Raw genomic sequence first — 27,546 nt, 5'->3', positions numbered from 1 at the left:
GATTATCTGCTTTGAAGTATATTATATGCCTTGTGTAGACCCAGATAATCCATTTCAAAGCAGATCATGTGGATTATCTGCCTTGATGTTCTGGATTATATGGCAGTGTAGAAGCACCTGCAGAGTATCACGGCAGATAATTCACAATATCTGCTTTGAACTAGGTTATCTAATGCCCCATCTACACTGCCATATAAAATCCAGATTATCTGCTTTGAAGTGGATTATATGGCAGTTTAGACTCATATAATCTAGTTCAAAGCAGATAATATGGATTATCCAATTTGATAATCTGGATTATATGGCAGTGTAGAAGGGGCCTGGGTTCACACTGCCATATAATCCAGTTCAATGTGGATTTTATACAGCTTTATGGAAGGAGTCTAGGCCCCCAGTAACACTGCCATATAAAACTCGAATTATCTGCTTTGAACTGGATTAGGCAGTGTTATATTATTATTATTATTATTATTATTATTATTATGTTTAATTATGCCCTGCTTTATATCTCCCGAAGGGGACTCAAAGCTGCTTAACATAAAAGCATTAGTACGAAATTTATAATATGCAAATATACCAACATTAAAATAGAATTAAATATAAACAGTATTAAAATTCACAGTTAAAAGCATTCAACATATTCAAAGCATAATCAAGTTAAAACCACAGCACCTTCTGACTTGATCTTAAAAAACCTTCATCTTAAAAATCTGACAGTATAGACTCACATAATCCAGTTCAAAGCAAATAATCTGGATTTTTTATGGCAGTGCAGAAGGAGCCCCGAAGATTCCAGTGTCTGCAAACTCACAATATGGAGTAGGCTCTGCTTTGGATGCAAAAAGTAATCTAACCTGTGTAAACGTAGTGGTGAATTTAAACCACCTAACAGCCAAGAAAGATGGTGGTTGAGCAATTAGAGAACATGTTACAATATGCAATTGATGAAATTATAATTAATTAGAAGTAATAGAATTGACAGAGCTATATTTTTCTAATATAGAGGGGTATAGATTTGGGAACAGATGACATGTCCCCTCGGGCAGAGAGGGCGGCACAGAAGTAAAGTTTTATTATTGATTATTATTATATAAGATAATTGTGTTCTGTTTTAAATGTTTTTCAATAAATACTGTTTTAAAAGGAAAGGAATCTGAAGAGAGGATAGCTTGGCCTCTGTATTCACAGGTTTAACTATCCACAGCACAAATATTTTTACTACATTGTATACAAAGGGGATTTGACCCAGCCAGTTTTAAGCGTGATTTTAAACTCATGTCTTATGTTTCATCTCTGTTCTCTGTGTGTATGTGTGTGTGTGTGTATAACTAGCCGTCCCCTGCCACGCGTTGCTGTGGCCCACATGGGGGTTCTGTGTGGGAGGTTTGGCCCAATTCTATCGTTGATGGGGTTCAGAATGCTCTTTGATTGTAGGTGTCCTATAAATCCCAGCAACTACAACTCCCAAATGACAAAATCAATTTTTTGAGTGAAGGACATACATTGGGTTGTTAGGTGTCTTGTGTCCAAATTTGGTGTCAATTCATCCAGTGGTTTTTGAGTTCTGTGAATACCACAAACGAACATTACATTTTTATTTATATAGATTTGTACAATGTTTATGTGTTTTAATTCTGCTGTAACCCATCTTTAGCCACGAGGAGATGCAAGTAAGAAATAAAATTATTGTTGTTCTTGTTTCCATGGAGTGGGCAGATCCTGGAATCAAACTTCAGATAATATAGGTTCTGAAATTCTTTTATTTGTCTAGAAATTTATATCTTTTCCATTTCTGTTTTGGGACTCCTTTCCTAACAGGCTGAACCCCATTCTCTGCATCTTCAAGAGTCTCTCTTTTCTGCTCCATATTTTCTCTAGGGTTAGTTGTGGGGTTTTTTTTCTTAATTATCAGCTCTCCATTGCTTTCTCTTCTTCTGGGCTGGGCTTGGGTTCTTCCTTCGCTGGGCTGGGAGACTTTGCTTCGGCCACTTGGGTCTCCATTTCAGGCTCCTCGGGAGAAGGAGAGGGTTGGTTTGCTGTGGGCGGTTTGCCTGATGATCCTTCATCTGAACTGCTGCTGGCTCCCCCTTCCTTGCTTGGCACCTCCTGCGAAAAGACACAAAAACCATCATAATACACTGATCTGTGAAAAATAAAAGCCCAGACCTTTCGAAGCAGCTTGTGTTTATTTGTATTTATTATTTGAGCTGAATCTGATTATCCTCATTAGATACATTTGGAGAAATGTCTTTGGACAATAATGAACACACACCCACTCTTGCAGAAAGAGGAATAACAGCGTCATGACTTTCATAGTTGTCCTACCCCAGTTTGTTCTGCCAAATAGCCTTTATTATGTACTAGTGTATTATTTCTTGTGTTGCCTGAGTGTTGGAGGGGCAGGTGCCCCCCGTTTTCATTCTTCTTTTTACCTGTGTTAAATGTTTTTAATGTTTAAATTATTTTTGTACTGTTGTGGGCATTGAATTGTGCTGTTTTGTAAACTGCCATGAGTTGCCCTCGGGCTGAGAATGGCGGTATAGAAGCATAGTAAATAAATAATAAAATAATTTTGCTTTCCTTCCCCCTTTCTTTTCTTTTCTTTCTTTCCTTCCATTCTTTTGCTTTCTTTTCCCTCCTGTATTTTATGTGTATTTTATAGAAATATGTTTTAATATGTATCCTTTGTAGAACTACATTTCAATACATATGTTTTTAGAATTTTTGCAATGTTTGTGTATTGTGGTGTGCATTGTGGTGTATTGTGGTGTGACTCGCCTCAAGCCTAGAGGAGAGGCAGGTAAGAAATAAAATAATAATAATAATAATAATAATAATTATTATTATTATTATTATTTGAAACACAAGATGAGTCCACAGCAGACACTCTGCTGGCTGTTGTATTGGATCACACGTTGGAGACTTCTCAAGTGTCTACGACTGTGTGATGTATCGCCAAATAATATGTGCAGATCCCAGTAAGGTGGCCTTCTGCAGCTGGCAGATGGTAATCTTGTCAGCACTGATTGTGTTTAAGTGCAGGCCAAGGTCTTTAGTGTGCTGCTTTATTTATTATTATTATTATAATCATTATTATATTATGATTGCACTCTGGCACCACGAGATGCAGAGCCAATCTTAAGAAGTGGGGCCACAAAGTGGAATCCACGACATGCGAGTGTGGAGAAGAGCAAACCACTGACCACCTGCTGCAATGCAACCTGAGCCCTGCCACATGCACAAGGGAGGACCTTTTTGCAGCAACACCAGAGGCACTCCAAGTGGCCAGGTACCGGTCAAAGGACATTTAATCAACTACCAAGTTTGCAAACTTTGTGATTTTTTTATCTGTTTGTTTGTTTTGTTCTGTTAGAAATGTAATACAATGGTCTGGTTGCCCTGACACGATAAATAAATTATTATATTATAATATTTATTATTATTTATTTCATTTTACTTTCCTTCCCTACTCCTTTTCTTTTTTCTTTTTCTCCTTTTCTTCCTTCTTTCCTTCTACTCCCCTTTTTGCCTTCTCCAGCTCTAATACGGCCTACCTCACAAAGTGTCTATAATAATAATAATAATTATTATTATTATTATTATCATTATTATTATTATTATTATTATTATTTTATTTCTTACCCGCCTCTCCTCATGGCTTGAGGCAGGTTACAGAACAATTAAAATACATAAACACTGCAAAAGTACCACAGATACACATATTAAAACATACCTCTATAAAATACACACTAAAATGTATCACTATAAAATATTAAAATGCACAAAACAAGGATTATACAAAGGACATGCATTTAAAATTCATGCTTAAAGACTGGGTAGGTCTATGGCAACATGGCTCGTTTGGTATCCCTTTCCACCCTCCCTTCCCCTCATACACATGTCACCTTTCTTTTCTAGTGACATCACAGGGACCACTTCACCTAGCAACAGCCAATCCTTCACCTAGCAACTGCCAATTCCGTGACATCACAAAGGACCACTGGACTGTCAATTTGCAACAGTCTTTATTGTACAAACGGACAAATATATACATATTTTGACTTTTATATAAATCTATTTATGTTTAATTTTTACATTTTTTAATTTTTTTTGTCCCAATCTGAATGTGGCTGCTCTCGTACCACAGAAAAGCTACGTAGAGTGGTTTGAGTTTATGGAAGGCAAAGCGGGATTATAAATGTAATAAATAATTGCAATTAAATTATTCTATGGCTGACTTGAAGTATTTATGTATTTACTGTATTTGTATACCACCTTTCTCAGCCAATTGGCGACTCAAGGCGGTTTCCAACAAATCAGTACATATAAAAACATAATACAGATTAAAACATTAAACAATATAAAACACCACAAAAGCAATAAAAACAACATCATTACCGTCTTATTATTATCAAGCATTGTCCAGTTCCATTGTCAAATCGTTTGATTTCCTATATTAGCTACTTTGCATTGGTAAATGCTTGCTCGAACAGCCATGTTTTAACGTTCTTCCGAAACGTTAAGAGGGAGGGAGCAGATCTAATCTCCCTAGGGAGAGTGTTACATAGCCGAGGGGCTACCACTGAGAAGGCCCTGTCTCTCGTCCCAGCCAAACGTACTTGAGACAAAGGTGGGACTGAGAGCAGGGCCTTCCCAGATGATCTTAGAGTATCATTCAAAGTATCATTGGATAGTATCATTCCAAGTATCATTGGCTCCTCAGATCTTTTGGGACCACTTAAGACTACCAAAAATGCCAGCAGGTTGGAAGGCAAAGGTACCTTATTGGGCCAGGGTCCCTCCAGACTGGAATCCAGCAGGGAGTTTTCTCCACCAAGGCTCTCCTCCTCCTCCGGCATGCTGATGAAGATGGTGGGATTTTCCGCCTCGGGCACGTCCTCATGCAGGTCCACAGACTCCTCTGACGGAGGGGGGGCCGATGGGGCCGTGGCACGGGGTGGTTGCTGCTGATTTTGCTGCTTGAGCTTCAGCTTCTGCTCTTCTTCCAGTTGGCGCTTGAGGGCCTTTTCCTGTGCCAAGCGGAGGGCGATCATGTCCTGGGACACCCGAGGAAGAAGCGGCTGGGGCTCAGCTTCTTCCTGTGATGGAAATGGAAGCTCATCAACACACACACACACATACACAGAACCCTTCCCTTCTTCCTTTTCTTCCAAAATATCAGCTAAATAGAGGTTTAATGGCTTCATTACTGGGCTTCCATTTCTTTTACAGCTACAGGAAAAGTATTGGGTTGTTGTAGGTTTTTTGGGCTATACGGCCATGTTCTAGAAGCATTCTTTCCTGACGTTTCGCCTGCATCTATGGCAAGCATCCTCAGAGGTCTCAGAGGTTGTGAACTCACAACTTCTGAGGATGTGTGCCATAGATGCAAGTGAAATGTCAGGAGAGAATGCTTCTAGAACATGGCCATATAGCCCGAAAAACCTACAACAGCCCATTGATTCCGGCCATGAAAGCCTTCGACAATATATTGGGTTGCTGTACGTTTTTTGGGCTATATGGCTATGTTCTAGAAGCATTCTCTCCTGACATTTTGCCTGTATTTATGGCAAGCATCCTCAGAGGTCTCAGAGGTTGTGACCTCACAACTTCTGAGGATGCGTGCCATAGATGCAGATGAAATGTCAGGAGAGAATGCTTCTAGAACATGGCCATATAGCCTGAAAAACCTACAACAGCCCATTGAGTCCAGCCATGAAAGCTTTCGACAATATATTGGGTTGTTGTAGGTTTTTCGGGCTATACGGCCATGTTATAGAAGCATTCTTTCCTGACATTTTGCCAGCATTTATGGCAAGCATCCTCAGAGGTCTCAGAGGTTGTGACCTCACAGCTTCTGAAGATGCGTGCCATAGATGCAGGCGAAATGTCAGGAGAGAATGCTTCTAGAACATGGCCATATGGCCATATACAACAACCCAGTGATTCCGGCCACGAAAGCCTTTGACAATACAGGAAACGTATTGTTTCTGGTTTCTTTGTTTGAATAAACCAGGCATGGGCAAACTTTGGCCCTCCAGGTGTTTTGGACTTTAACTCCCACAATTCCTAACAGCCTACCGGCTGTTAGGAATTGTGGGAGTTGAAGTCCAAAACACCTGGAGGGCCAAAGTTTGACCATGCCTGAAATAAACACTACAGAATGCTTGTCCCTTAATATTATCACCTCCTAACCTGGATATTCTCTCCTTGTCTCCTTTCTGTTTCCCAACACTCCCAAACCCAAAATATCATTATGCAGGTTGCAGCTGCTCAGCAAAAGCCTTATTTGTGTTCAGTGTTATGAACCAGCCTCCTGTCGACGCTCTCACCTCTCTTTCCCTTTTGATCCCCTTGTTCTTGGGGGGCGCAGGGCCCCGCACTTCCTCGGTCGCCTGCAAGTCTTTTCCTTCGGCCTCTTGCTTGTTGCTCGCTTCCAGGATAGCCATGGTGGAATTGGGGACATGGGCTTGCTGAAAGGCAAGGGGAGCAGAGATGTGAAAAGAGAGTAATTAATCAGATTAATAATGAAAAGTAAAGGTTTCCCTTTGACATTTTGCCTAGTCAGGTCCAACTCTGGGGGGTGGAGATCATTTCCATTTCTAAGCTGAAGAGCCGGCATTGTCCGTAGATGCCTCTAAGGTCATGTGGCCAGCATGACTGCATAAAGCGCCATTACCTTCTCACCATTTGGTTGGCAGAAGCTGGGGCTAACAACAGCAGCTCACCCTGTCCTGTAGATTAGAACAAACTAACTAGATATTCTCGCAGAATCCATGAGAAGACTTTGAAGTCCAGGTGTGTGAGATATGATGTCATGGGTGCCGGGACTGGCTTAAGTTATGTAGTTTGGCTTCAAGCCTCTCAGAGGAGACAACCTTGCTAAAGGATTATTTTCCTGTCTGTGCTCTCAAGTTCATGATTCAAGTATGCTATTCTGGCTCATATCTTTGTTCCTGTATGGGTTTGCCGTGGAAGAAGATCCTGTTTTCTAGTTTATGGATTCATGTATGAATAACTGCTGTGGATTCTGTTTTCCTTGACTTTTTTCAATATTTTTTATTGACATTTTAATAGTAGTGGTGTAGTAGAGGTGTAAGAAAGAAAGAGAAGAAGAAAAAAAAAGAAAAGAGAGAAAAAAAGTGTAAAAGTGTTGCAGAAAGGCATTAATTAGAAAAAAAATCGAATAAACCCAAAAATACAAAAAATAAAAAAATAAAAAGAGCTTGTTGACTTCCATCTACTTTATAGTGATGTGTAATCCTTCTGGTGTTATTTATTTATTTATTTATTTATTTTTTATTATTATTATTATTATTTTATTTACGATATTTATATGTTGCCCTTCAGAGCGGCTTACAAGTAAAAAGGAAATACAATATATTATATTATTACCGTAGCACAATATTAATATTATATATTACACTGTACTATAACATTATACTGTAATATTATTAGTAATATTACATTTAATATAAAATATATAATTATAATATATTATTCTTAGTAGTATTATATTGTATTACATTATAATGTAATAAAGCCTGTAAAACTTTTCTTTTCCGGCAAGCTTTTGACGGGTGAACAATAGACTATGCCTATAGTCTATTGTTTTGTTATTGTTATTTTTAAAGCTAATTGTATTGTTTTAATCTGCTTCTGTAAACCGCTCCGAGCCAAATTGGGAGTAGCGGTATACAAGTTAAATAAATAAATAAATAAATAAATAGATAAATAATATTATCAATATTATATGTATATACAATATATTATATTACACTATATTATATTTTTATCACTTTGATAGCATTGTTTGTTTCTTACATCCCCTTTCTCCATCACAACATTTGAAGAGCAACTACGTTCCTGTTTATTATAGTCCCTTTTTTAAAGTTATTATTTTCTCAAATAGTCCTTAACCAGTTCCCAGTCTGTTTGGATTCTTAGTCTGCCTTGATTTGTTGTTGTTAAATACGTCACTCTATCCATGTTCATTATTTCAGTTCTTTTTAACTATTGGTCGACCGAGAGTATTTCTTTACTTCTCCAATTTCTGGCGTAGACAATTACTAAGTAGTTTCCCTTGACTTTATGTACTTTGCCATTTTTTGGATTACTGCTAATTTGTATTTTCTATTTTTGGATTGCTTTTATTTTGTATTTTCTATTCTACCGACCCTTTTGGAAATGCCCCTTTTTCTCTTTGTACCTGCTTTCCTTAATAAACCTTTCTAGATAATATTTATTTATTTCTTATTTCTGGTATTTATATCCCGTCTCTTCTCTACCCTGAAAGGGGGACTCAGGACGGCTTACATAGGCAGCAATTCGATGCCGTTGCATGAACAATTAATACAATAACCATTAAACAAACCATCAAACCATTAAAATACATAAAATACATAATCTATATAAGCCATTAATTAAACGATATAAAAACATGTGGTGTTACCAAATAGAATCGTATCCTCGTGTAAATCGCCTTTCCAATCCATTTCCACTAAAGTACTAATTTATGTCTGCTGATCGAAAGCCTAGTCCCATAGCCACGAGGGATGGGATTGATCGTATCTCACTCGGAAGTGTGTTCCACAGGCGGGGGGCCACCACCGAGAAGGCCCTGTCTCTCATCTCCACCAGCTGCATTGTGATGTTGGTGGGAGCGAGAGCAGGACCTCCACAGATGATCTTAAGTTACAAAGTGGAACGTAAAGGCAGATGCGTTCAGACAAGTAAGCTGGACCAGAACCATTTAGAGCTTTATAGGTCAAAACCAGCACTGGACTCTGGTGTGGTACTGGGTGAAAAGGTGTTTCAGACCTAGACTGCAACCACTACCATTAATTTCCTCCCTGTTCACTCTTTTCCCAGCTCCATTTTAAGCAGCATTACCTGATGCGGAGTGAAGGAGCGGACATGGGCCAGCAACGGCTCTCGCAACTCTGGGCACTTCTCAAAGACGGCGCTGAGCTGCTGTGGAGGCAACTGGAGGATGACCTGGAAGGACTGGGGCTTAGTGCGCTGGCAGCACTTGATGAAGCCCTCCCAGACCTTGGGATACTTCCACACCTGGGGAGGAAGCAGAGTGTTAGTATCAGCAGGAAGAATCTCCTCTGTATTTTGTCCCCCTGAGACATAAGAGTGGCCTAGAGCACATGTGCCAAACTCAAGGCCAGCGGGCCGAATCCAGTCCGCCGTGTCCTTTTATGTCGCCCTCCAGATGTTGGATCAAAATGCCTATATTCATCATCATTAGACATTTTTATTTATTTTATTTCATGCATTTCTACCCGGTCCTTCTCCCCCCAAAAGGGGGACTCAGGGCGGCCTCACACATGCATCATGTGATGCTATCAGCATATAAACAACAACGATTACAGTTAAAACAGTAAAAATAATTAAAATACATTATGTTGTTGTTGTTCATTCGTTCAGTCGTCTCCGGCTCCTCGTGACCTCATGGACCAGCCCGCGCCAGAGCTCCCTGTCGGCCATCACCACCCCCAGCTCCTTCAAGGTCAGTCCAGTCACTTCAAGGATGCCATCCATCCATCTTGCCCTTGGTCGGCCCCTCTTCCTTTTGCCTTCCACTTTCCCCAGCATAATTGTCTTCTCTAGGCTTGGCTGTCTCCTCATGATGTGGCCAAAGGACTTCAACTTTGTCTCTAGTCTCCTTCCCTCCAGTGAGCAGTCGGGCTTTATTTCCTGGAGGATGGACTGGTTGGATCTTCTCGCAGTCCAAGGCACTCTCAGCACTTTCCTTCAACACCACAGCTCAAAAGCATTGATCTTCCTTCGCTCAGCCTTCCCTAAGGTCCAGCTCTCACATCCGTAGGTGACTACAGGGAATACCATGGCTTTGACTAGGCGGATCTTTGTTGCCAGTCTGATGTCTCTACTCTTTACTATTTTATTGAGACTGGACCTTGCTCTCCTCCCAAGAAGTAAGCGTCTTCTGATTTCCTGGCCACAGTCTGCATCTGCAGTTATCTTTGCGCCTAGAAATACAAAGTCTGTCATGGCCTCCACATTTTCTCCCTCTATTTTCCAGTTGTCAATCATTCTTGTTGCCATAATCTTGGTTTTTTTGATGTTTAGCTGCAACCCGGCTTTTGCGCTTTCTTCTTTCACCTTGATTAGAAGGCTCCTCAGCTCCTCCTCGCTTTCGGCCATCAGAGTGGTGTCATCTGCATATCTGAGGTTGTTAATGTTTCTTCCAGCAATTTTACATTATACAAATTTATTAAACAAGTTCATTTAACAATAAATAATACATTAAACATACCAATTAAAACCAAGTCAGGGTAAATCTAATGTTGCAGATGTCCTAAATTTTCTTTCCAGTTGCTGCTGTCCACTAATTGAACCCCTAGGACTAGAGCCAATGGGAGTTGTGATGCAGTACCATCTGGAAAGCTGAGTCAGGGTAGTGGGTTCTGAACTTTGATACAAGGTTAATGAATATGATGTCTGACTTTAAAATCCCCTTTAACCTTTCCCCAACCTCAGAGCCACAGTGCACTGGGGTTGCAATTCCCATTATCCCCAGATAATAAAAAGTGATGGGAGTTGTCATTCAAGAACATCTGGGGAACCAAATTGGGTAACAGCTAAAGGAGACTAGAATGGAATTAGAAAGGAGTAGAAATTGTGCTATATCAGAAGAGTGTGTAATCTCTTTTACTTGTAATAATAATAATAATAATAATAATAATAGTAATAATAATAATAATAATTTATTTATACCCCACTCCATCTCCCCCAGGGGGACTCGGGGTGGCTTACATGAGGCCACGCCCATCAGTACAATAAACACAATATAACAAATAAAATACATAAAATGCAAAACCAATACAATAAACAACACAGCAATATAAAATCAAATATTAAAACATAAAAGATTACACTGGGCAGGGCCAATTCAGAGATAAAATTTTAAAACACTGGGAGATAGGGCAATATAAAATTGTCAGAGAGGGGGATCCGGGGACGAGGAAGGATTTAATTGCATGAACCATAAAATAAAATGCTTCTGAGGCCATTTTATGTGAAGTTTGGTCAGGGAGTGCCTTACATTCAATCACTGAAGGCACACTGGAATAACCAGGTTTTCAGACTCCTTCTGAAAATTGTATTGGTTAATTACGTTTCTTTAATGTTTCTTTATTTTTATTTATTAACTGTATTTATAGTCTGCCTTTCTCAGCCCTAAGGCGATTCAAGGCAGGTTGCAGATTGGCAACAATTCCATGCCATACATTCATAAAAATACAATTAAAAATATTCACCGTAACAATATAAAAACAATATTAAAAAAACTATTAAAAACATATAATGACCAGTGTACTTCTGTAATATAATGGTGACAGTTATATTCTACTTATAAAATCTTATAAAATAATTTTAAAAAATCAGGACAGTAAATAAAGAACAACATTCTGAAAACAGGAGAATTCCAGACAGGAAACAATCAGGGCCAGCTAACAACTCCCAACAAAGGATTCCCCCAGGCAGGAATCAGTCAGACCTTGAAGTTGAAATGCTTTGCAATGCTAATCAATGTGATTAAATGCAACATTCACACTTGCCTCCAACAGACAAAAGCTCTTTCTCCCATTGTGGGCCTTCAACAGATACATAAGTCTCCCTTGTCTAGTTTCCAACAGGCCTCACAACTTCTGAGGATGCCTGCCATAGATGTGGGTGAAACGTCAGGAGAGAATGCTTCTGGAACATGGACAGACAGACAAGAGTTCTTTCTTCCACCCTGGACATCATTCCACAGATATATAAACCTGATTAGAACCAGACATCCTGAGGAGTGAGGTTGAATGGGCCTTAAGAAGCATTGCTAACAACAAGGCAGCAGGAGACGACGGGATCCCAGCTGAACTGTTTAAAATCTTAAAAGATGATGCTGTCAAGGTGATGCATGCCATTGGCCAGCAAATATGGAAAACACAAGAATGGCCATCAGACTGGAAAAAATCAACTTATATCCCCATACCAAAAAAGGGAAATGCGAAAGACTGCTCAAACTTCCGCACAGTGGCCCTTATTTCTCATGCCAGTAAGGTAATGCTCAAGATCCTGCAAGGAAGACTCCAGCAATACATGGAGCGAGAGTTGCCAGATGTTCAAGCTGGGTTTAGAAAAGGCAGAGGAACGAGAGACCAGATTGCCAATATCCGCTGGATAATGGAGAAAGGCAGGGAGTTTCAGAAAAACATCTACTTCTGCTTCATTGACTATTCTAAAGCCTTTGACTGTGTGGATCATAATAAATTGTGGCAAGTTCTTGGCGGGATGGGCATACCAAGCCACCTTGTCTCTCTCCTGAGGAATCTGTACAAGGACCAAGTCGCAACAGTCAGAACTGACCACGGAACAACAGACTGGTTCAAGATTGGGAAAGGCGTACGGCAAGGCTGCATACTCTCACCCAACCTTTTTAACTTGTATGCAGAACACATCATGCGATGTGCGGGGCTGGATGAATGCAAAGCTGGGGTGAAAATTGCTGGAAGAAACATTAACAACCTCAGATATGCAGATGACACCACTCTGATGGCCGAAAGCGAGGAGGAGCTGAGGAGCCTTCTAATCAAGGTGAAAGAAGAAAGCGCAAAAGCCGGGTTGCAGCTAAACCTCAAAAAAACCAAGATTATGGCAACAAGAATGATTGACAACTGGAAAATAGAGGGAGAAACCGTGGAGGCCGTGACAGACTTTGTATTTCTAGGTGCAAAGATTACTGCAGATGCAGACTGTAGCCAGGAAATCAGAAGACGCTTACTTCTTGGGAGGAGAGCAATGTCCAGTCTCGATAAAATAGTGAAGAGTAGAGACATCAGACTGGCAACAAAGATCCGCCTAGTCAAAGCCATGGTATTCCCTGTAGTAACCTACGGATGTGAGAGCTGGACCTTAGGGAAGGCTGAGCGAAGGAAGATCGATGCTTTTGAGCTGTGGTGTTGGAGGAAAGTGCTGAGAGTGCCTTGGACTGCGAGAAGATCCAACCAGTCCATCCTCCAGGAAATAAAGCCCGACTGCTCACTGGAGGGAAAGATACTAGAGACAAAGTTGAAGTCCTTTGGCCACATCATGAGGAGACAGGAAAGCCTAGAGAAGACAATTATGCTGGGGAAAGTGGAAGGCAAAAGGAAGAGGGGCCGACCAAGGGCAAGATGGATGGATGGCATCCTTGAAGTGACTGGACTGACCTTGAGGGAGCTGGGGGTGGTAACGGCCGACAGGGAGCTCTGGCGTAGGCTGGTCCATGAGGTCACGAAGAGTCGGAGACGACTGAATGAATGAACAACATAAACCTGATTTGCCTAGTTTCCAACAGACCTCAGAACCTCTGAGGATGCCTGCCATAGATATGGGTGAAACGTCAGGAGAGAATGCTTCTGGAACATGGCCATAAAGGTTGGAAAACTCACAGCAAGCCAGGAAAGCCTTCGACAACAAATGTTAAAAATCTCCTAAAAATTATAGTTGGTCCTTCATATTTGCAGATTAAACAGCTCTTTGAAGGCAACTATAATAAGTCTGATTTGGCCTTGACAAAAATGAGTTTGGCAACCCAGACTGATGGGATCACGTTACGATGCAAACAAAGGCTGGAGGAACCCTGGGAGTAAGAAACAAGGTAGGCCCAGGCTTCTTCCTTGCAGTCCCTTTCTCACCTGCTTCAAGATGAGGCGGGAGAGGATGTTCATGACGAAGCCGCCCAGGCGTGGATACATGGTCAGTGATTGGATGACTGTCCGCATGAGGAGCATGGGCAGCGGGCTCTGCTCCATGAGCTGTTGCATCACCACGGCCAGGACCTCCGATGTGTAGACGTTGCGCTCAGCAAAGCACAGGTTGGTGGCTGTGTGCATGGAAACAGGCAAAACCAGCTACTTATATATATAATTTCTATACACATAATAAATAAATACAAATAATAAGTGTGAAAAATGTGTTTGTGTGTATGTTGTGAAGCTGTCCATTTGGAAGGACTCCCACCTCCACAAATAGGGTACAGTTCCCATAAGAATTAAACTATACATACGCAACTGATTTAAAAGAAAATTGGTAAAAAAATGTTCCACTGGTGGTACATTACACTAAAAAAATTAAATCAAATGTATAAAAACACCTCCAAAAATTGTTGGAAATGTAATGAACACGAAGGGAGCTTCTACCATCTTTGGTGGACTTGTAGGGAAGCTCAGAAATATTGGAAATCAATTCATGAAGAATGCTAACAATTTTTTTTCAAAACAAAATTCCAAAAAAAAAACCAAAACCCTGAATGTTATTTACTAGGAATTATTGATGGGGATATTAAATTAGACTCGAATGAAGACGTTTTGTTTATGTATTTAATGACAGCCGCTAGGATAATATATGCGAAAGTTTGGAAACAGAAGGAAATACTGGAAAGGGACCAATGGATAACAAAAATAAATGAAATTAAAGACATGGACAAATTAACCTTTTTAATAAAGAGGGACACGGGAAACCCGATTAAGCAAACAGACTGGTTACAGGTGGAGAAATACATAGAAAAGAGAAATAAAGAAATTCAATCGTGAATAATTCAATAAGATTGGACACAAGGGTGGTAAAACTTCGGGCCTTGTTTTTCTCTTTTTCCATCTCTCTCTCTCTCTCTCTCTCTTTTTGGAATATTAGTTATAACCTGGAAGATCAAGTAGATTATAAAGTTGGACTCACGAAGGATTAGAAGAAAGTCACAAAATCCTTTTTCTTCTTCTTTTTTTCTCTTTTTTTACTCTTGTTTCTTACTTTTTTAAAAATTGAATTGTTCCCCCTCTTTACTTGGAAACTATACATATATCTATATATTTTTCTTTATACCAAATAAAAATTTATTTTTTAAAAAAGCACTCCCTCTAAGGACATTGCAGATTACAGCGAGCTACATCCTAGGGTTCCTTTCTCTCTCCATTGGAGTGGAATTTGCATGACCTCGCCCATTGCTTCTCCTACCCTTTCTTATGGCTCAGAGCAAGCAGAGGAATTGATCTGCAACTGAAAAGGGGTTTGGGGAACTGACTTAACAGGATGGAAGTCGTAGTTCATCCTGCATCAAGACACAGCACTGTGACCCCCAGCGACTATGGGCCTGGACCACATCTGACACACAGAACCTCCATGACCAAGTTTGGTGGCAATTGACCTTGATTTATAGGGCTTGTAGTTCACCTACATCCAGAGAGCATTGTGAACCCAACAAATGATAAACATATTGCAGGGGTTTGTGGGAATTGACCTTGATTTTGAGAGTTGTAGTTCACCCGCATCCAGAGAGCACCGAACCCAGCCAACGTCAGATCTAGAACACACTTGGCACACAGACCCACAGCATGGCCAGTTGTGCATACAGCTCTGGTTTGGGAAGGATTGACTCACAATTCTGGGAAGTGTAGTTCACCCACATCGTTATGTATTTTCTAATGAGAGCATTTACAAAAAAATGAAATTGAAAACTGGCTTTTTTCCTAATAAATAGTGTTACTAATTAACTAAATGATATTACCTAACACCCCAAAACAAACAATGCCTTTTCAAAAACATGGGCAACGCCAGGTACCCAAGTTACTATACACACACACACACACACACAGAGGCAGCCATACCTTTGATGATCGACTTCATGTCACACTTGGTGGAATCAATGTTGTGGAGGGCGATCAACAATTCCCCAGGATTCAAAGGGGAAACTGCCGAGTTGCCTTCACCTGTTCGAATTATGACAAGAGAGAATCAACATTGGCCAGTACAAATAATTCATTAAGCAGAAAGAACAAAAGAGAAGCTACCAGAATCCCATAGTCAGTGGGCATGTTGGCTAGTGGGAACGACTCTCCTCACATATATACAGCAGAGTAGCTTATTAGCTTATTCCTTCTTTACTTCCACACGGCTTCTTTCTCATGCAGATAAACAGCTTCATTTTCAAAGAGACTCTTCTCACACCAAACTTATATAGGAGCTTCACACAGTAGCTTTACGCACAGCAGCCTTTGCACTGAAGCTTCATACACAATGGCCTTCAACCTGGGGTTTCTCTCCCTGAAGCTTCTCACATCAGGCCTTCTCACACTGAGGTCTACTAACACTGAAGCCTACCTCACACTGAGGCCTTTCTCCCACTAAGGCCTTCTCACACTGAGGGCTCTTTCAGACTGACCCCTCTCTCACACTGAGGCCTGCTAACACAGAGACAGTCTCATACTGAGTCCTACTAACACTGAGCCCTACCTTACACTGAAGCCTTTCTCCCACTAAGGCCTTCTCACACTGAGGGCTCTTTCAGACTGACGCCTCTTTCACACTGAGACCTACTAACACAGAGACTGTCTCATACTGAGGCCTACTAACACTGAGCCCTACCTCACACTGAGGCCTTTCTCCCACTAAGGCCTTCTCACACTGAGGGCTCTTTCATACTGATGCCTCTCTCACACTGAGGCCTAGTAACACAGAGACCTTCTCATACTGAGACCTACTATCACTGAGGTCTACCTCACACTGGGGCCTTTCACCCACTAAGGCTTTCTAACACTGAGGGCTCTCTCACACTGACGTCTCTTTCACACTGAGGCCTACTAACACAGGGACCATTTCATACTGAGGCCTACTAACACTGAGGCCTTTCTCCCAGTAAGGCCTTCTCACACTGAGGGCTATTTCAGACTGATACCTCTCTCACACTGAGGCCTACTAACACAAAGACCTTCTCATACTGAGGCCTACTAACACTAAGGCCTACCTCACACTGAGGCCTTTCTCCCACTAAGGCCTTCTCACACTGAGGGCTCTCTCTCAGACTGACGCCTCTTTCACCCCAAAGTCTACTAACACAGAGACATTCTCATACTGAGGCCTCTCACCCTGAGGGCTACCTCAGTCTGAGGCCTTCTCATACTGAGGCCTCTCTCACTGAAGTCTAAGACTGAGGGCTTCCTCAGGGCTACTAAGCTACAGGCACGCTTGCTTATATTGAACTGCAGCTTTTGCTGAGTCATTGTATCCATTTAACCCTTTCAGTGCTTGGCTCACATTTTTGTAATTAAAATACCTAGTTAATTTTGAATATGTCTGACAAGAACATGGCATTTGGTCCATGACTTCCAAACCAGTTTACATCTCTGCAGAATATTTGGGGACAATGAGTTGCATTACAGCTTTTTTTTACTATTCGGACAATGAGTTTCATTCTGTTCACTGTCCTTTTTCTTTCCCTGGGAAAAGCTTGTCACAGCAGCAGCTGAACAATTGCCATTAGAGAAATACAAGGTCTGCTTGCAGCTTGGATCCCTACCGTGTTGTGTTCCCAGCAGGCGATTAAACACTTCCTTCACAACGATGGGATTCAGCTTGATGAGCTTTGGGAGGGCCTGAATCACCTCTTTCTGAAAGGAGGAAAGGCGAATAAAGCCTCAAAAAGGATAGGCAACAAATTCACATTGCATTTGCCATCAGACTCCCTGCACACTGCGCCACCTCCACAAAAATATAAGTATATTTGGAGATACTTAGTGATCAAATGGAAGAAGGACTCAGTAGCTATTAGACAAGTCACAACACAATTCTTTTCTCTTTTCTCGAGGGGAAGAAAGTCCAAGACTTTTACTAAGAGTGTCAAACTCATTCTCATTGAGGGTCACTTCCAACTTATGGTTGACTCCAAAAGGCAGTTGAATCCACAGATGAGAATCCGTGGATACAGAGGGCCAACTATATATATATATATATATATATATATATATATATATACACACACACACACACACACACACACACACATCATGGTCAGGGCTTTTTAGTTCTTATCCCTATTATTTATTATTATTTATTTATCATATTTATATACCGCCTTTCTCAGCCCAAAGGCGACTCAGGGCGGTTTAGGCTCTTAGTTCTTATTCCCATTATTTATTATTATTTACTTACCATATTTATATACTCTTACCATATTTATATACTCTTAGTTCTTATTCCCATTATTTATTATTGTTCATTTACCATATTTATATACCGCCTTTCTCAGCCCGAAGGCGACTCAGGGCAGTTTAGGCTCTTAGTTCTTATTCCCATTATTTATTATTGTTTATTTACCATATTTACATATCTCCCTTCTCAACCCAAAGGCGACTCAGGGCAGTTCACAAATGACACAATTCTACGCCTCCAACAACACAAAATCCAATTCAAAACATTTAGCATAAATATAAAAACCACACAAATCAACAAAAACCAATAAAAACATCAATACTCAGTGTATTCATGTTTTTATTCATAAATATATATGTTCGTATTCATATGTTGCTTAGCACTTTTGATTGTTCACAATGCACAGTGGGGATTATGGGAATTGAAACCCAACAGCACTTGTGGCGCTGAGGTTGGGAAAAGGTGGAAGGACATTTGAAAGTCAGGCAACATCTCCTCAAGCCTTGTATCTCAATTCAAAGCCCACTCTCCTTACTAAACAAAACAAATGGAAGCCTTCCAGATGTTACTGTATCACAACTCCCATCAGCCCTAGTCATGATGCCTAATGATACAGAATACAGAAGATTTCAGCATCTCGAGGGCCACATAAAAGGACATGGTGGGCTAGATTTGGCCCACATGTGCTCTACACACTGTGGATTTAAGCCTGTTTGACACCACTTGAACTGCCATGGCTGAATTTTATAGAACCAACCAGCTGGAATGAAATTATGGATCATAGAGTCAGCTTTGTCCCATCTCTGAGAGTACCTTTTCCAAGCCGTTGAGGACAGGGATAAGAAAGCGGACATCTGGGAGCCTTTTATTGTACAGATCTCGAACTCGCTTCACTAATTCCGGAGACGGAGGAACTGAGTGGAAAAAGAAGTAGTGTTCAGTTATGCGACAGAACAGACTACATCAGACAGTACAGTATTCCTTAGGTAGTTTAAAACCTAATTCTAAAGTAGTTCTGAAAAGTGATTACCGTATATATTCAAGTATAAGCCAACCGAATATAAGCCAAGGCATCTAATTTTACCACAAAAACTGGGAAAACTTATTGAGTCGAGTATAAACCGAGGGTGGGAAATGCAGCAGCGACGGGTAAATTTCAAAATAGAAATAGATGCCATTAACATTACATTAATTGAGACATCAGTAGTTTAAATGTTTTTTAAATATTTACATAAAACTGTAAGATAAGAGTGTCTAACTCTGATTAAGCCATTATTCTAACCTTCTTCAATGTAAATATGCTTGTGTATCCTTCCAATAATAATAATAATAATAAAGAGAGTAAAATAATAAATGTAAAAAAATAATAACAGAGTAAAATAATGGAAATGTAATAACAGTAATAATAGAGTAAATTTATTTATTTATTTATTTATTTCGTGTATTTCTACCCCGCCCTTCTCAACCCCCAAGGGGGGACTCAGAGCGGCTTACAAAAGGCACAATTTGATGCCTACACAAACAATAAAAATAAAACATATATAAACAGCAATTAAAACAATTATAATTGTAAAACAATCAATTATATATCACAATCAATCAATAATAAATGTATTAATAAATTATTTTAGTGATGAGACGCTGAGGACTTGTGTTTTATGGCTTTTATTGTTTTTATATGGTTTATACTGTATTATATGTATAATATAAACCATGTATACGTATATGTTTTTAACTGTATTTTATGTTGTTTGGGGGCATTGACTGCCGATAGTAAACTGCCTCGAGTCACCTTCGGGCTGAGAGGGGCACTATATAAATATGGTAAATAAATAAATAAATAACAATAATAGAGTAAAATAATAAATGTAATAATAATAATAATAATAATAATAATAATAATAACGGGTTGTTGTAGGTTTTTTCGGGCTATATGGCCATGTTCTAGCGGCATTTTCTCCTGACGTTTCACCTGCATAATAAATAACTTTAACTTGAGTATAAGTTGAGGGGGGGTGCTTTCTGAGCCTTAAAAGGGGGCTGAAAACCTTGGCTTATACTCGAATATATACGGTACTCAGATCAAATGGCTGTAAGCAACTCTGAATCCCAAGAGTGGATAGCAGGTCAAGAAATACCAATATGTGGATCAAAGAGAAACTAAAACCAAAGGTAGACCACCCCAAAGATCTGTCACACTCAGAAAGTGGCCCTGGGATTGGCTGTAACCTTTTACCGCTGTCAAAGAATATACAATAATGCCCCTCGTACCTTTATCAGTGAGGCTGTGCAGGCAGCGGGTCACCAAGGTCTCTGCACCTTTGGGGCAGTTTTTAACCAGTTTGAGCAACTCCTGGGAATTCATGCCCATCCCACGGATCTGGAAGACAGGAAGATAACGAGAGGAGAAAATGGCATGTTAGGAATGATAATTGTGTTGAAGGATCTAGAGATTCCTACCAAGGTAGCCTCACTGAGAATTTATGGTGTCATCCGATGCAACTCTACAATAGCTTCTTGGGAAATGCCAAAAAAAATCACTGGAAGACCGAGCAAAGTCCTAGAGAAATCATTTCCCCTTGGGCTCCAGGAAATGAAACTGAGGATATAGGGCATATTAAAATGTACTTCATGATCCAAAATGGGGTCCCCTTTGCTCAATATTGGAGTCCCTTTTTTTTCTGAATACCATCTAGTGGCTGATTTAGATGTTTACACGAATCTTTTGGGCAATATGGACTCTGTGAAAGATATGTGTATTTTATATAATTACTAGTTGTCCCCTGTCACGCCTTGCTGTGGCCCAGTCTGTGTATATGTGTCTTGTGTGTATATATATATATGTATATGTGTGTGTATATATTTGTGTATATGTGTATATATCAATCAAATCATTTATTTTGGTCATTGACCAGCACAGGAATATATATGTATATATGTATATGTATATGTCTATATATATTTGTGTATATGTGTATATATGTGTTTATGTGCATGCATTGTAATGTATTTTTTAATATATATTTTTTGCTTTTTAAGTCTCTTCTGGGGTGTTTTCCAGTGTTTTATGAGTGATGGTCACTTGTTGGCCTGAAAGGTGTCTTGTGTCCAAATTTGGTGTCAATTTGTCCAGTGGTTTTTGAGTTATGTTAAACCCACAAATTAACATTACATTTTTATTTATGTAGATTATGTGTATTTAAGCTATGTTGTAACCCGCCACGAGGAAAAGCGGTTAAGAATTATTATTATTATTATTATTAAAGACTTTATTGAAAGAGCTACATATTTATTTATTTACGACATTTCTATGCCGCCCTTCTCACCCGAAGGGGACTCAGAGCGGCTTACAAGGTATATATATACATACAATATATTATATTATTGGCATAGTACAATATTTATTTATTTATGTATTTATTTACTTCATTTGTATACCGCTCTTCTCAGCCCTTAGGCGACTCAGTATTAAATATTACTATATTGTACTATACCATTATATTGTAATATTATTAGTAATATTACATGTAATATAAAATATATAATTATAATATATTATTAGTAGTATTGTATTACATTATAATACAGGATTAGTCAAAATGCATAGGCCAATCTGCCATTCAATTGAATGGCAGATTGGCCTATGCATTTTGACTAACCCTGTATTATATTAAATGTTTATACAATATATTATCATATGTTATATATTACAATATATTGTTATATATTATATTACATTATATTAATTTTAAAAGGGGATCAAAAGTGCGACTATTATGCAATGAAATACAGGTAAGTTATAACATAGTGCTTAGTACAATATCAGTATTAAATATTACTATATTGTACTATACCATTATATTTTAATATTATTAGTAATATTACATGAAATATAAATATATAATTATAATGTATTAGTAGTAGTAGTATATTGCATTACATTATAATATTATAAATATTACATGTATATATTTATATTCCGTTCTATCTTCCCAAAGGGACTTGGGGCAGATTCCCAACATAAAAGGCAAACATTCAATGCCGAAATGCAACAACAATATATCCATACTAGCAAAATTTATACAACCCAACATATAAACACGAATTATAACTTAACAAATCTATATTTGTTAACAAATCTATATTAACATATCTATATAGAAAAGTTAGAGCACAGCTATGTAATTATCTACCGAGAAGCAGGAATATTGCATTCAAATCACCCCTGACAGATGGCCATCTGTCAGGGATGATTTGAATGCAATATTCCTGCTTCTTGGCAGGGGTTTGGACTGGATGGCCCATGAGGTCTCTTCCAACTCTTTGATTCTATGATTCTACCGCTCTGGAGACATCTTGCCTCTCTCCATGCTCACAGGAGAAGAACAAAAATGGAGGACTCAGAGACTTTCCACGAATAAAGAGATGTGTGTCCCTGAGAAGTATCATTCCAACAAACAGAAGTAGGAGAGAATAGAGACACAGACCAGGAGGGCAATGGGGACAGAAAGGATCTCCTTATCAACGAACTCATCTGCCTATCTATTTCCTTGATGAGGTCTACAAACTTCTGCAGGATGTGGTTGACTTCCAACACCCCAGGCTACTTACTGGTTGCTCGATGACTCTGAGGACGGTACGCTTGATGTCAGCAATGGCCTCCGTATACACGGATGCCAACTCATGGATCAATTTGTGGTTCTGGGGCAGGAGGGCCAGGTAAAGGTAGAGGCAGTGCTTGATGGTCTCTTCTGTCCAGGGAGCAGCTACCTCTGCAAGGCAACAAAGACATTTGGAAGGGAAGAGGTCAGGCATCAGGCTGCTAAGAAGTTAAATATACGTTGGAGAAGCTGGGAGACGAAACAGGAAGCTTAGAGGGACCCATCTGAACTCGGATGACAATTCCCATAATCTCCCAAACCAGCATTAGTTTTAGATCAAAGAAGTACAAAGCCGACCCCAATATAAGCCGAGTCGTCTAATTTTACCACAAAAAACCTGGGAAAACAGGGGTTGGAAATGCAGGAGCTACTGGTAAATTTCAAAATAAAAATAGATACTGATAAATTTACATTAATTGAGGTATCAGTAGGTTAAATGTTTTTGAATATTTAAAATAATAATTGTAATAATAATAATAATAATAGAGTAAAATAATGAAAATGTAATAGTAACAGTAATAATAGAGTACAATAATAATGTAATAATAATAATAGAGTAAAATAATAAATGTATAATAATAAAATAGAGTAAAATAAATGTAATAACAGTAATAATAGAGTAAAATAATAAATGTAATAATAACAATAGAGTAAAATAATAAATGTATAATAACAGAGTAAAATAATACATGTAATAAAATAGAGTAAAATAATAATGTAATAATAACAGCAATAATAGAGTAAAATAATAAATGTAATAACAATAATAAAGTAAAATAATAATGTAATAATAGAGTAATATAATAAATGTAATAAAAATAACAAAGTAATGTAAATGAATAATAATCAATAGAACAAAATAATAAATGTAATAATAATAATAAATAGAGTAAAATAATGTAAATGTATTAATAATACTTAATAATAAATAGAGTAAAAAAATAAATGCAATAAAAATAATAACAGAATAAAATAATAAATAACCTTGACTCGATTATAAGCAGAAGGGGGCTTTTTCATCCTAAAACAGGGCTAAAAAACTTGGCTTATACTCAAGTATATATGGTAATTTTTCTAGTTTTCAACTTTCTTTAAGAAAAAAAGTCTGTCGACACTCAATTCTGTCTAATATTGGAAGTCAAGCAGGGCCAGCCCTGGTTAGTATTTGGATGGGAGATGGCCAATGAATTTTGTATGCTATCTTAGAGGAAGGAATTGGCAAAACTATCCCTGGGAATCCCATAAGAAACTCTATAACATTAATTGAGTCGCTGTAAGTCAACAAGGGACTTGAAGACACACCTACTGACACAAACATAAACAATAAGCACCCAGTGTAATGGGATAAATAAACTGTGATGCCTTTTAGAGGCGTTATACCTCAATGTACCCCTATCCTTAAGCTTGTCCAACCTGCTACACCTCTTGATCCAGATCAGTCCCATTACCTGTATCTTTGTCAGCGCCAAAAAGGACAGAAGGAGGATTGGGATGGACCAGGAGTTGCAGGTAATTCAGGGCAAACTTCTCCACATATTCCCTCAGGTGGTCTTTGTCATACATCCGCTTGATGAACAGAAGGGCTTGCTGGCGAACCTGAGAGAGAAGATGATGTGAAACGTCTGAAATGATCTGAAACACTTGGGATCCAAAAGGCTTGTGATTTGGGAATACCTGGGTTTGCATAGGAAATCCTTACGTTTCATATGCACCTTACAAACATAATCTGGAAGTCATTTATTTATCTTTTATCTACCTGGGCATCACTGGGTACCTAAACTAGTCTGTAATAAAAGTGAACATATGTATGCATGTATCTATGTATCTATCTATGCTTGTATGTGATTTCCAAGATAGCTCCCACATCCAGAGAGCCCTGTGAACCCCACCATCAATGGATCTGAACCAAACTTGGCACACATACCCAATATGTTTAAATGTGATTACTAGAGGGGTTTGGGGGAACTGACCTTCCTTTCTGGGAGCTGTAATTCACCCACAACCAGAGAAACTGTGACCTCCACCGATGGTGGACCTGGACCAAACTTGGCATACACAACACTATGACTAACTCAACCTACTGGAGGGGTTTGAGGGGACTGATTCACCATAGTGGGAATTGTAGTTCACCCTACACCCAGAGAGCACACTGAACCCCACCAAAGATGCCTCTAGAGCAGATTTTCCCAACATAACCAACTTTAAGGACTGATGGAGTTTCTTGGGGTTAACCTGGCATGATGTGAGTTGTAGTTCACCCACAACCTTATGCATTTTGTACCATTAAAATTGACTTTTTCAAATAATCCGGGCAACGCTGGGTACCCAAGCTAGTTTCTAATAAATAGTGTTTCAAAATACCTAACCTGGGCTAGCTTACTACCTAAGCTAGTATAACAATATTTGTAATAATTTGGGGCAGGAAACAAAGCTGTTGTGTACCAAAGAACCAGAAAGCAAAGATGTCACTATCTCATCCAACCCCATCACTGTTGCTTGTGCTGCTCCCAGCGACCAACACAGGCTAACCCAAGACTCACCTTGTCCTTCTCATGGGAGCTGAGGTCCAAGAGAACATGAAGGTACTCAAACTGCCTGGCTGGGCGTTTGAAGATTAGATCCCGAAGCGTGGACATGCCCAGGTAGGACCGGCTCTGCAGAAAGAGTCAGAAAAAAAATGCCCTGAGATTAGCAAAGGGGGTGCTTCAAACTACAACTTTTGCAGGAAAGTGGGGGAAAATAATACACAGGTTGAGCTCCAGATTGTGTTTCACAACATGCATGCAGTTGAGCTGGCAGAGAGGAGCTTCCCCGACCCTTCCTTCTCAGGGCATCCCCTTTCAAAATACATGAGCATTATAGAATCATAGAGTTGGAAGAGACCTCATGGGCCATCCAGTCCAACCCCATTCTGCCAAGAAGCAGGAAAATTACATTCAAAGCAACCCCAACAGATGGCCATCCAGCCTCTGTTTAAAAGTTTCCAAAGGAGGAGCCTCCACCACACTCCAGGGCAGAGAGTTCCACTGCTGAACAGCTCTCACAGTCAGGAAGTTTTTCCTCATGTTCAGATGAAATCTCCTTTCTTGTAGTTTGGAACCATTGTTCCATTGCATCCTAATCTCCAGGGAAGCAGAAAACAGGTTCTCTCCCTCCTTCCTGTGACTTCCTCTCACATATTTATATATGGCTATCATATCTCCTCTCAGCCTTCTCTTCTTCAGGCTAAACATGCCCAGCTCTTTAAGTCGCTCCTCATAGGGCTTGTTCTACAGACCTTTAATCATTTGAGTCACCCTCCTCTGGACACATTCCAGCTTGTCAATATCTCTCTTCAATTGTGGTGCCCAGAATTGGACACAGAATTCTAAGTGTGGTCTAACCAAGGCAGAATAGAGCATGACTTCCCTGGATCTAGACAGTATATTCTTATTGATGCAGGCCAAAATCCCATTGGCTTTTTTTGCCACCACATCATATTGTTGGCTCAAGTTTAACTTGTTGTCCACAAGGACCCCAAGATCTTTTTCACATGTCCTGCTCTCAAGCCAGGCGTCACCCATTCTGTATCTTTGCATTTTGTTTTTTCTGCCTAAGTGGCGTATCTTGCATTTGTCACTGTTGAACTTCATTTTGTTAGTTTTGGCCAATCATCTCTCTAATCTGTTCAGATTGTTTTGAATTCTGCTCCTGTCCTCTGGACTATTGGCTCTCCCTCCCAATTTGGTGTCATCTGCAAACTTGATCATGCTTTCTAACCCTTCATCTAAGTCATTAATAAAGTTGTTGAACATCCTCTCTTGCTAAAGAAGACTGGACTATATGGGACCACCATGGCACACACCTCATCCTCACAGTATTTCCGGATCACCTCCAAGGCACTCTCTGTGATCAGTGGGGCCTCAAGAACCATCTTGGTGAAGATCCTGCATAGAGAAAAGGCAGGAACAAGCTCTCAGAAAGAATTTGTGGGCAAAGATGTCCAAAGGATATGAAAAATAACAGTACAGTACTACAAGCAAGATAGTAGGCCCTTGATATGCCTCTGCAAGAGCAACTACCTACCCGTCCTTTTGGTCCGGCTTCTCTTGAAGCCCAGAGAGCAGCCCAATGAGGCACTCATCATAGTTGTTGAGAGAACCAGTGGGATACTGGCTCAAATAGGCATTATACTCCTGGTACAGCCAAGCGAAGGCCAAGTCGAGCCGGTTGCGGACGTCGTCCAGGATGAAGTTCAAAACCTCGTTCTTGAGCGGGACCTCGAACTGGGTCACCAGGGAGGAGAGGATTTTCACCCGGGCCTGTTGAGAGGAAGGAAGGATCAAAGTGAGCGAAACGTCCCAAACTCAGCCAGTTCATGGTCTGGAAACCATGAACTTCTCTGAGACGTGGCTTAAAAAGCTGGGTCTGTTTAGCCTGCAGAGGTGAAGGGTGAGATGAGACATAATAATAATAATAATAATAATAATAATAATAACAACAACAACAATAATATACTGTATATACTCGAGTATAAGCCGACCCAACTATAAGCCGAGGCACTTAATTTTACGACAAAAAACTGGGAAAACATATTGACTCGAGTATAAGCCGAGGGTGGGAAATGCAGACACTACAGGTAAATTTCAAAATAAAAATATATACCAATAAAATTACATTAATTGAGGCATCAGGAGGTGAATGTTTTTAATATTTACATAAATCTGTAATGTGAGATAAGACTGTACAACTCTGATTAAATTATTACATATCTTCAATGGAAATTTACTTACGTATCCTTCCAACAATAATAAAGAGAGTAAAATAATAAATATAATAATAATAATAAATGCAATAATAACAGTAATAATAGAGTAAAATAATAAATGTAATAATAGAGCAAAATAATAAATGCAATAATAATAATAAT

The 27,546-nt window shown here is 39.4% G+C and overlaps 1 protein-coding gene across 1 annotated transcript in view; it reads right to left on the bottom strand.

Annotated features, from left to right (window-relative positions):
* Positions 1-1,742: 1,742 nt before the first annotated feature.
* The window catches only part of LOC137095216 (symplekin-like), a 47,879-nt gene continuing 22,075 nt past the window's right edge, over positions 1,743-27,546 (bottom strand). The window contains exons 14-27 of the mRNA XM_067461617.1: positions 26,703-26,938; positions 26,482-26,563; positions 25,178-25,291; positions 24,086-24,233; positions 22,588-22,748; positions 20,248-20,356; positions 18,790-18,890; positions 17,345-17,435; positions 15,657-15,758; positions 13,692-13,879; positions 8,893-9,069; positions 6,333-6,473; positions 4,782-5,099; positions 1,743-2,106 (exon numbers count right to left, since the gene is read on the bottom strand). Of these exons, the coding sequence (XP_067317718.1) occupies positions 1,909-2,106; positions 4,782-5,099; positions 6,333-6,473; positions 8,893-9,069; positions 13,692-13,879; positions 15,657-15,758; positions 17,345-17,435; positions 18,790-18,890; positions 20,248-20,356; positions 22,588-22,748; positions 24,086-24,233; positions 25,178-25,291; positions 26,482-26,563; positions 26,703-26,938 (2,166 nt within the window). The 3' untranslated portion in view covers positions 1,743-1,908. The remainder of the gene's footprint in view (positions 2,107-4,781; positions 5,100-6,332; positions 6,474-8,892; positions 9,070-13,691; positions 13,880-15,656; positions 15,759-17,344; positions 17,436-18,789; positions 18,891-20,247; positions 20,357-22,587; positions 22,749-24,085; positions 24,234-25,177; positions 25,292-26,481; positions 26,564-26,702; positions 26,939-27,546) is intronic.

The sequence above is a fragment of the Anolis sagrei genome, chromosome Y (genome assembly GCF_037176765.1).
Source record: "Anolis sagrei isolate rAnoSag1 chromosome Y, rAnoSag1.mat, whole genome shotgun sequence".
In the NCBI taxonomy this organism is placed as follows: domain Eukaryota; kingdom Metazoa; phylum Chordata; class Lepidosauria; order Squamata; family Dactyloidae; genus Anolis; species Anolis sagrei.
The sequence above is the reverse complement of the archived record's forward strand: the minus strand, read 5'-3'. Positions and strand labels throughout refer to the sequence as shown.